The sequence below is a fragment of the Apaloderma vittatum genome, unplaced genomic scaffold, assembly GCF_000703405.1.
Source record: "Apaloderma vittatum isolate BGI_N311 unplaced genomic scaffold, ASM70340v1 scaffold16105, whole genome shotgun sequence".
Classification (NCBI taxonomy): domain Eukaryota; kingdom Metazoa; phylum Chordata; class Aves; order Trogoniformes; family Trogonidae; genus Apaloderma; species Apaloderma vittatum.
In genome coordinates, this window is record NW_009718921.1 from 1 (window position 1) to 11,685 (window position 11,685).

At 39.3% G+C, this 11,685-nt stretch overlaps 1 protein-coding gene across 1 annotated transcript; it reads right to left on the reverse strand.

Moving 5' to 3' along the window:
- Window positions 1-2,278: 2,278 nt before the first annotated feature.
- Window positions 2,279-8,350, reverse strand: LOC104274734 (ethylmalonyl-CoA decarboxylase-like; the record flags this gene model as incomplete). Its single annotated transcript, XM_009870449.1, has 2 exons — window positions 8,124-8,350; window positions 2,279-2,421 (listed from the first exon to the last, which is right to left on the reverse strand). Coding segments are annotated over exons 1-2 (363 nt in total), but the record flags the coding sequence as incomplete, so codon positions are not given.
- Between the last annotated feature and the right edge of the window lie 3,335 nt (window positions 8,351-11,685).

Below are 11,685 nucleotides of genomic sequence, written 5' to 3' on the forward strand. Positions count from 1 at the left end.
AGAGGGCTGGAACACCTCTCCTGTGAGAACAGGCTGAGGGAGTTAGGCTTGTTCGCCTGGAAAAGAGAAGGCTCTGGCGAGACCTTACAGTGGCCTGCCAGTACCTGAAGGGGGCCTACAAGAAGGCTGGGGAGGGAATTTTTCCAAGGGCCTGTAGTGATAGGACGAGGGGTAATGGGTGGAAGCTGGAAGAGTGTAGGTTTAGACTAGGTATAAGGAAGAAGTTCTTTACCTTGAGGGTGATGAGGCACTGGAACAGGTTGCCCAGGGAGGTTGCAGATGCTCCAACCCCAGGAGTGTCCAAGGCCAGGCTGGATGGAGCCTTGAGAAACCTGACCTAGTGAGAGATGTCCCTGCCATGGCGGGGGGGGTGGAACTAGATGATCTTTGAGGTCCCTTCCAACCCGAATCATTCTATGATTTGGTTCCAGTGTTTTCTGGAATTACTAAAAGCTACAGACTAAAACAGCCTTGCAAAAAACCCAAAACAAAACAACAAACCAAACAAAGTAAAAGCATACCAGTTCAGGCATGAAGCTACTCACTTCTTTTTTTGACTTAGGGATGCCTGTGGACCAGAAAACGTAACCTAATGCTCTTTTAACCTGAAACTGGACAAAACTTACTCACCTACAATGAGACAGAGAGATGAATTCTGCAAGACTAAAGAACAGCAAATGCTATTCCTTGTTCTACTGAAGTTTTATTAAATAAAGACTATTAAATCCCACCAAACAGATGGTTTAGAAGCTGTATAAAGAAGCTCTCATCTCAGAAGTAGTTTGAACTCTCCCAAAGAACTAGAAAATAACTATATTTAACTACCCTTGGAGCATTTCTGGTGACTTCTAGATTACATTTCAGTACTAGCATGAAATCCAGATTTTTTTGCAGAGAAATTTCAACAAAGTTATAATGAATACTTACGCATTTCATTCTGCCCAGTGTATCTCTTACAAACTCTAATCCTTGTGAGAGCCCTCTCTGCCACTGCAGTGGCTCCAAGTAATTTATATAAAAATATAGACAGAATACTAAATGCCAGAGAGAGTATGGAAGCAGAATCACTGAGAATTACTGAATGCAGAACTCTGAAGGAAAGCCTAGACTGCAGATAAGAAAAGAATTGGCCCATGATTGGTTTTAGCTCCTTTTCTGTTGCTATAATGCTAAAATAAGCTGAAAATTTGAGATTTTAAAAAAGCAATTATTTTTTTTAAAAAAAGTCACAGACACATCTATATTTTTTCAGAATGACCAATGCTTAAAAAGCATCCAAGTGAAAACTCCACCAAAAATATCTATAAACCATCTCCATATTAAGAAAAGCATACTTCTCATGGTATTCCACAAAGGAAACAAAGCCCACCCATACCTTTAGAATATTGGACCACACTATTTATTTTATCAGGTCAGAAATATTTAAGCCGCTGTGTTTTTTATGACAGCTAGTTTCACCAATGACAACACACCATCACTAAAGAAAAATACAGATTAATCAGTTTTGGGGTTAGTGTTCTTACAGAAGTATTCAATAAAATCTTTAATTTGTGGGGTTAAATCCTGAAACCTTGCCTGGCCACAAATAAATGACATGGATGCCAGTTACCACAATTGCAAACCAGGATGTAACTGAAGCACAGAAAGACCCCCCTTCCTCTGCAGTTGACAAAGTCCTATTTCACACATCACCAAGAACCACATATTAACCCACAAAAAGAATTGCAACACATGTGAAGTTGTCCAGACGAGAGGCACAGTGGGAAAAAACTGCCATCAAACGCTGACCTATGACCCACCTGACTGGTCTACAGCACTAGAATGGTGTCTGTCCTTCCATTTTATGGAGATCCGAGCACAGTTTGACAAAACTGAAACCATTCCGTAATAGCAGCCACGCTCCTTAAATTTGGGCTTGACTTTAGAATATAAGAGAAATGATTACTTGTATCTGCTTCCAAAGATCAAACTACTGAAATACAGTTTATTTGATGTGTAAATTCACCATATAATGCTCTGAGAAACCAAAACGACACTTTGAAATGAAGAAGCTTAAAAGAATATGTAATGTAAGAATTCAGTTATGAATCAATTACAATAGCACTTAAGCCATGGCCTAAAGGGGGTACCAGCATTATTTTCAACCATTAAAAGCTCTGTTCTGTCATCTGCACGTAAAATTGCAGAAGCATAGCGCAACATCTCTGTCTGAAGAGGATCTCAGAATATCAGAAAGCTCATATTTTCCTACAAAAGCTTAATTTGCATCACTACTTGCCTGGGATTTGGACATTGCTTTGACAGCATTCAAATCAGATCCTGAGCAAAAGGTGTTTCCTGCACCACAGATGATAAGGCCTTTGCCATCCTTCCAGTCTTCCAGTTCAGTTACCCTCTCCTCAAGTTCTAGCATCATAGTACCTGTCACAAGAGGGGAGAAGTAAAATTTTTAACAGGAAATTATTATCACCATCCTGTTTTATGTTACATTTTTCACCACCAAAACCAAATCACCATTAGTAAATGATGGGCTTAAAAACACAACCAAAAGCATCAGCTTAAATCCTGCACACAAGTACATTTCTTCCTTAAGGATGCACTTCCAGAAATTCTAAAGGATTATTCTGTGTGAACGATACTTGTATTATGCCCAGAGGGAAAAAAAAAAAAAGTGCAAAGAGGCAATCACACAAGCACAAACCCTACCTGATTTACTCTTGTTTGCAATTACATACATCCAGGACACATGAACTTCTATATATCCATCCAGGTTTGTCCATCTAGTCATTTTGATGTTACAGACATTTCACCCTCCCCAAAGAACTCGCAGAGTACAGAAAAGAATCATGTGCAAGGTGGCCTCAGGATTCAAACAATCAACGTTAATAAAGATTCCTAAAAAGCAAAAGGCTAAAGAGAAAACTATTTTGGAGGTCAAAGACATTTAGAAGTACCCACCCAAAAGAAAATAAGGATAGATTTGAAAATAAGAGCAATGTGTCTTTTATCTTTTAAATGGAGAAAAAAAATCTCTGTAAAACATCTTTTACTCCTTTTAGAAAGGCTTTCTTTACAAAGTATATCCTAGGCCCCAAACATACGGGATACTCCCCTTTCTAGAGCTCATCCTAGACTGCATCTTCGACATCAGCTGAGCATACCCAGCTTTAACTTAAGGCTCTTCTCTGAATGTCTATGACCCTCAGTTATATTCTTAAGAGAAAATATTTACAGAAACTAATTTCAAAAAGCAGGCCACATAAAGGCTGATAATATTCTCAGCTTTGCCCTCCTTTGACAAGAATTTAGATGGACAGGCCTACCTCCTTCAGATAGAAACGTGCTTTAGATTAATATCCTCTAGGGCTCTTTCCTGTTCTGCCAAGAGTGTCAGGTTTTTGACCCTACGCCCGCGTGCACAGAAGTCATCTTGTTATGAGACTGCCTGTTAGAAGCTATCCTCACGTAGGAGGTTTTGATGGGTTTTTTTCCCTTCTTGCTTGTTTTCCTCACAGTTCCCAGCACCAGGTCAAGAGTGAATGCTCAGTCAAGCTCTTTCACCTTCAGCTTGGTCTCAGTCACTGGAATAGCACACTCTGACAATGCTTCTGAGGAGGGCAATACTTAAGTGGACATTACATATTATATACCAGAATGACATTGGGTTCTTTTTTTTCCGCACTGTCAGGTCCAGACTATGATCCACTAACAAATCCCAGCACTTTTACCAGTTTCCTTCCCTTCTGTGTTTATAATTTTGTCATGCTTTTTTTCTGTTACACATTACATTTGCTTTCATTGAATTTCACATTGCCAATCCTGAGCTCTCTGTGGCAGTTAATCATGACCACTATGAATTCTACTCTTCTGCTCCAAATAACAATCTTCGTGCAAGCTCTCTCAATTTGGGGTGATCTGACAATTTCAGCAGTTCACCTTCTATTTCATCATCCAAGCCACGAATGAAAATACGAAGCAGAACTAGCCCTAGAAATTTTTCCTAATATCCAATCTAAACCTCTTCTGGTGCAACTTGAGGCCATTTCCTCTTGTGCTATCACATGTTACTTGGGAGAAGAGACCAACACCCACCTGGCTACAACCTCCTTTCAGGCAGCTGTAGAGAGCAATAAGGTCTTCCCTCAGTCTCCTTTTCTTCAGAAAAAACAACGCCAGTTCCCTCAAACACTCCTAATGCAACTTGTTCTCCAGACCCCTCACCAGCTTCATTGCCCTTCTCTGGACCCACTCCAGCACTTCAACGTCCTTCTCACCCTGCAGTGTCCAAAACTGAACACAGTACTCATGCTGTGGCCTCACCAGTGCTGGGCACAATCACTTCCCTACCCTTGCTGGCCACACCATTCCTGATCCAGGCCAGGATGCCACTGGCCTTCTTGGCCACCTGGGCACACTGCTGGCTCATGTTCAGCCGGCTGGCCAGCAACACCCCAGGTCCCTCTCTGCCTGGCAGATCTCCAGCCACTCCTCCTCAAGCCTGTAGCACTGCTGGGGGTTGTTGTGATCAAAGTACAGGACCGAGCACTTGGCCTTGTTGAACAACTGGCCTCAGCGCATTGATCCAGATCTCTTAGGTTGCACCAGGGGAAGTTTAGATTGGATATTAGGAAAAACTTCTTTACTGGAAGAGTGATGAGGCATTGGAACAGGCTGCCCAGGGAAGTGGTAGAGTCCCCGTCCCTGAAGACATTAAAAAAATACATAGATGTGGCACTTTGGGACATGGCTTAGTGGTCATGAAGGTGTTGGGTTGACTATTGGACTTGATCTCAGAGGCCTTTTCCAGCCTTAATAATTCTATTCTAGACAAGATTTCTGTGGGTTAAAAATGCTTTCCCAGCCTAACAGTGCACTCAACAATAACTTTTCTGCAAATGCTGCTACTGTTTAAGTAGGTGTGCATCAACGCCGAGGATTTCACTTTTTGCATATTTGCCAATTCTTCTCAGAAGAAACATATTTGGGCTGGCATCCAAGCGTTGCCAGTCAAGCACAAGGACTGTTTGTGGTTCTTTTAATAGTCAAAGCAGTGAGGTACTGAAGAGCCTTTCCACAGAGCGTTACAAGCCAGAAATCTATTTAACTGCAAAACAGAGTTTACAAAAAGGAACCATATGAGCCAGTTACATGCAACAGCAGGGGACAAGAGAAATTGGCCAGAGCCTGTCCCATCCTGCTGGGAGAGGATCCCTTCCATTACTGACAACATTGAACTATAATTTTACCAGCAGATACAGTCCACGATGTTTTGATATAATGATGAAGACACAATATTAAAGCAAATCTTCATTCTGCCAGTCTTGGTCCTTCAGTATTTGATACCAGTTAAGTTCATGCTCTTCACAGAACTATGTCTACTTGGACTAATTTGTTTACATCTTAATTATAATCTGAGAATAAATGTTTTAAAGTCAATTCTAGAAAATAAAAATACTATCATTATTATCTAATTCCTGCAGGCTGGCTCCCTTCTCTTTTAAATTACATTCAACTTTAGTTCAGCAAGAGGTTGGGCTGCTGAAATTGGTTCTTCCAGGTTTAAACTGACATTATTAGTATTTGTTTCCACAGAGACCATTTCAAACAGGTGGCTATCAGATTCCAATTAAGAAAAGAAAAAAGGCATAACAACCTCCACATTGCCCGTTAGCAATTTACCAACAATTTTGTTCTGCTTTTGGTTGCCTGACTTGCTCAAGCTTAGAATAAACATAATTCCTTTGAGATAAAAAGCTGCTGTGTAAAGTAAATGCCTGGTAAATAGGATGTCTCTCAACAGTTTAATGATGTTTTGCAGCTTTCTAAAGGAAGCGTGTATGTATATATAAACTCACATCTGCCACTACTCAGAAGCTCTGAGAGAGAGAATCAACAAAATTTATTTGAGGGGGGCTTGTTTACAAGCTCTGACTGATGAATTCAACCAGGTCCTGCTGGGGCAATTTAGTGGCATCGTCCCCCTTTTCATACTTCCCCTGAAGAGTATTACTTGACACACAACAAAAAGAAAAACATCAAGTACTTGCTAGTTCTTCAGTAACTACAGTTTCCAGACAGTAATGTTAAAATGAAATGAAAACCAGTATAAATTAATATGCCATACCATCCACCACAGCAGCCAAGGGGTCAGGGTGATTCTGCTTCTACCTTCCCTCCCATAACAAAAAAAGCCTCTAGTAGAGGTGCACAGTAGAAAGAAGCAGCAATCTCTTGAACTGCCATACTAAGGCTTTCCAGAGGAAATTTTTGTGGTTATTACCCTAGCAAAATGGAGTACTGTTCTCTTCAGGGCTTTACAAACTACTGTAAACCAGAACTGCCCGATCCTATGGCTCATTGGCTATATGCTAATCACGGTTTGCAACAAAGAACTATTAATTTCCTCACAGGTTTTTGTAGCTCCTCTTTGCTACTAGAGCATCTAATTCACATACACTAATAATTTATTTTCACGGAAGTCCTATTAGGTGAAAAGAGATTGTTTTCCAGACCACTAACTGAGCAAGAGAAAAAATATCTGCTAATTTTGGGCGCTCGAGATGTGTGATATGATTTCAGTACATTAACATTATATAGCACTTTCTATAGTCAAATTACAGTGACCAGTGGCCTAAATAGCAGCTGCAATTGCTCAGCACTTCAACAAATCAGTTCAGAGCCCCTTTTGCCAGGCACCTAAAAATCAGAGAACATAGTTGTAAGTTTCTAAGGAAGTTTAGTTTAGGCAATTTGACTTGTATTACATCTGATCTCCACAGCAGACTGGATTTTATTTGTCCTTTCTTCTTTTGCTATTACATCTCATTTTTCATGCCCCTTTCAACTTCCACAACAAATAAGCTACGAGCACACAGTCTACAACCTGTACCTTTTTCTGCAGAAAAAGTAGAAACAACAATGTAATTATGACTGTATAATAACATGTATGCTGACAGGGAGGCATTCAGAAGGACAATCCCCATGCTAACATCTTTTAGCTACAATTTCTCAAGTTAGGTAATAATTTTTTACACGAGCTTTTAAAAGGAAACAAAAAAGAAATGGCAGACCCAGCTAGGTGCATTATCACTAACCCTGTTGCTCTATTAGAAACTAACAGTCATTAGTGGAAGGAGCAGATTGACACTCCTCATGTAAACAGCTCTGTGCTTTGCTAGTGGGTTGCAAACGTTATTTGCTGGCAGTAAAGGAACAGTGAGAACTGGGCAGGAAAACAGAACAGCAAAAAAGAAATGAACAAGATGACACAAATGTATTAATTTCTAAATATTAAGAGATAAAGGCATTGTTAAAGTAAAGGCTTATACACAGCTCCAGTTCAGGCAGATACAGACCCTGAACCTGTGTCACTTACGTCTGAAGAGAACAGCACAGATTGGAATATTCTAGATAGTTAAGGAGAGACAGTACATATATCTATCTTGGAGACCAAAAGCCTCTCATAATGCAAGATTAACAAAATAGGGCACTTGGCTTTGCTAGCTAAGTATTGTCCAGTGTAAAAGCTCTTTAAGTAGATTCCTGATCTGCAAAAGTTGAAAATACTCAACTCGTCTAAGCTTTAATTAACCAGTCATTGACATTTAAGACATCAGGCAAATGAAGAGGAAAATTGAAGCCAGGTTGGGTGACTGGAAAAGACAAAATTATAGAAGCTTAAGTTACAGGGAAGGTTTTAGGTAAAGAACAAAGAAGCAACCCCATCCTTTCTACACAACCTACGAAACAAAGACAGCATCTTCTCATCCCCATAAAATACCCAATATGCTTCCAGAGCAGAAGCAACAACATGAAAGGAGATACAAGAACACAGTAGCAAAATTGTGCAGACTGAAAAAACCAAAACAAAAAAAAAAAAGGCAGCGAGGCACGTTCTGTCAGAATTACTTATATTCTTATGACATTTATGACAAAGCCACTATGCAGGACAGTGGGCATTTGCTGCACATCTGAACAAAACTTAAAACATTTATTCTTTTAACTAAGGAATGGTAAGGCATAGTGTTTTATTTTGTTTAGGCAAAATGCTAAAACGGGTAACTGAAGGAATAAAAAACAACCAACCAACCAAGCAACTAGCAATCCCATCAACTAATTAATACCTGTAAAGGCATTCATAAGCTTTGGGTTGTTCAAAGTAAGTATTCCAATGCCACCGTCTTCTTTGGATAGGTTGATGGATCCACCAGCAAACTGCTGAAGTTTCTTCTTTATCAATTCTTCCTCATAGCCATGAGCATCATTATACAGTGACACCCTTCGCTGCTGTAGTATCCTTTCCTTCGTACTCTGAAGTAAGTTCCTGTACAGAGAAACAGCCATTTCTGGAAATAAATAGAGGAGGGGGGAAAATAATCAGGAAATTCCATTTGCAATCTACCTCAGTCTTCTGACAGAGAGGGAGGCAGGCCAGCAGAAACTGATACAAGGGTGATACAATCATGAAAGTCTACAGAAATCACTGCAAACTGTATTTGCAAAATTTTTAGTCTGAATCTACTCTCACAAAGTTAAAAGAATAAGTTTTATGAAGTAATTTTAATAGTTAGGCTAGAAATTAGCATATTTTAAAATATTTTCTTGCAAAAATCACCCAAAAGTATTTGTGTGCAGAACATGAAAGAGGTTTAAGAACTGTAGTAAGGCTCACATATATTTCATTACACCAAGTTACTCTCTACTAATTTTCCAAACCCTTCCTCACCCTCCTCCCTAAAAAAAATACCCAAACTCCACATCCATGCTGGAGAAAAAAGTCCTATCCAAACCCTTAGTTTTCAGGATCTGGTTTTCCTGATTTTCTGTAAGCAACTATTACAGTAAGGCCTTTCTGAGAAAAATACTTAAGGAACATGAAAATTAAGATCTGAAGATCATTCCTATATTGTCATCCATCCCGGGTCAACTAATTCCATTAACACATTTATCACACTCCATCTTACACCTAGTTAGTCTGCCTAGCCCCTGGTATATATAAGCTTTTCCCAGTTATTCCAGTAGCACTTTGAACTGATCTCACTTGGACACAGAGCTCCAGAACCTGTGCAGTACAGTGAAGAAGGGGAAGTGCACAACAGTATTACATACTGAGCATCACATTTGCCTTTAATACAAGTATGTAATACTGGCAAACTCTTTCTATGTACCAGCACATCCATGACTTATTCCATCACTGTGGAGGAATACTCTACAATGTATATCAGGAAATAACAAGAAAGTCATTATCAAATATTATTCTTGATGTGCATTTCTGCCTTATTTTATTTAGTTTGGAAAAGGGTCTGTTAAAGTAGTTTACAAACGTTCTGAAGGAAGTGGGGTAAAGCCTGAACTGGAGACAGCTGATCTGAAAAAGAAGTCATCTTAGAAGCCACTTAGAGTGGGAATCAAAAAAAAACCCCACAGGACTCAGAAAAAAGTTTTGTTATATTCAAATCTTGCAATCTGCTAGTCTAGTCCTAGCTTTGACCCAATCCCCTTTTTAATGGATACAGCTGTTCAGAAGACATAGCAGATGCTCAGTTTTTTTGAGAACTGGGAAAAGACCACCTTTGTTTCTTAATCATATTTGGCAGAAACAAAGAGTCTTTCAAAACTGGCAAGAAACTCCTGGCATGTCTTTCTAAGGTGAACCCAGAACACGAACACATTCACTGAGACAGAAGTTGGTGATAGCTATACTTTATGCTGTGTTCAGGGCATCTTAATTGTTAAGGCATTTGTTACATACACATGAACAAGCAAACACACATTAAAACACCCATACACAATTAGCTTATAAGGAAAGCAATGAACAGTCCTGCCAGGTGAAGACTCATCTTGTCTCTGCACGTACCATCCTACACAACTGGAACATGCTTCCGCTGGGGCAAGTATAATCCTCAGCAAAACAGAGGAGGAGTCTGCACAGCAGCCAAACTACAGAATGCAGAGGAGTGTGCACCAGGAAATCTTGAAGAGCAACCTGTGCCAGCAGATTCATATCTGTCCTGCCTCATTGCATCCACCAACACAGCACTATCTCAGAAGTTTAACACAAAGAAACCAGTAAGGCCTGTATGAATCTATATGTCCTCAATCTATGCTCATTCTAATGCTGGCTACAACACTTCAGCCACCACCTTTCAAAGCTCTTAAAATCACTTCTCTTGGTAAAATTTTATTTAAGAGTGACAACAGGCTTCTGAAGCTCATTTCTCAGCTGAACGATTCTTTTTATATTCAGACTCTCAGAAGAGAAATAGCCTTCCATTTTCTCTAACACCTCCGTCATCATTCCCCAACATATATTCATGAAATAAAACTTTTCATCCAGCTACTAGGTTTTGCTCAGGGAAGAGCGAACATCAAAAACATGGATATGGCTCTCCTTGCAAAGTGTAGCTTGAACAATTTGGTCCCAATTTTTAATAAATACAAAGCCTCCCAAAACCTCATAAGTAGGCAGACTAGATATGAAGCCACAACGACTGGCTTGAAAGCAAAAAAAAAAAAGGAAAAAAGAAGACTGTTATGTTAACCTAACTCCCTGCCAAATTATACTTGTTTGATCACTTTCATACTACCTAGACTTCTTATGTCAGAAAATGTACAGAGCAAAACAGACTAAAGATATGGAAATTTTATTCCACTGAAAAAAGAGTCTGTCATTTTCGACTGTGTGGTTATATGCATTAACAGCTCTTTAATATTATCACTATGGTAATAAAGAGCATCAGCAAGTGTGGGATTAGAAAACAAATTGGACATCACTGTCTGCTGATCATGACTCATGATTAATGACTCATGCAAGGTATTATCACTGAATTATTTTTCTTTATAACTATCTCTTACAGTACTGGTCAGTACTCAGTACTTATTTTAATAAAACCAAGATTATTTTAACAGGTCAGTCTAAGAAAGCAGGATATTTAAGATACAGCTCTCCTAAACTAAAGGGATTTCTGCTGATCCCTGACAAACAACATTCAAAATTTCAACTAGTATGAAGGACTCACAATTTACAATTGCTGTGACTTAGACTGATTCTTTTGTACTGTAAGGGAAAGCAATGCAAGAGAGAGATGTTGCACTAAACTGTGCAGTATGGTAGGACAAGTCAAGAGGTATTTATCACACTCAAATTTTCAGATTTTCAGTTCCACATAATTAATCCTATTTAGAAACTTACAGAAATGAAGTCTCAGTCTAATTATAAGAAGTCTAGCATGCCATGCCCATTAACACAGACCCATTAGCACAGTCAGTTTATGCACAGTTTTGACAGTGAAAAAAATCTGACAGTATAGGAATAGTGAACACGGGGGCAATTAGCATCTTCCAAATATTTTAAGTGCTACAGCTTTACATACCACTTGTGACAACTAAGAGATAAGCCTACAACATGGACATCAATAGCTGTTCATTCCACGGTTACTGAACCTCTTGCATAAACCAACAATTTAAATCCCATTTGGCACTCAAGTGATTTGATAACTCCCTTGCCTGTGGGCTAGCAGACTGCAGGTTAAGGTGAACACGTATGGAATGTCAACACTTCAGTAGCAAAGGAATGACATACATTATGCAAGACCAATATGTGTATCTACACACAGACACCCGCACCCAATATATGTATTTTTGTGTATGCATATGTATCAGAGGCCTTCTGGTAAATGCCTAGTT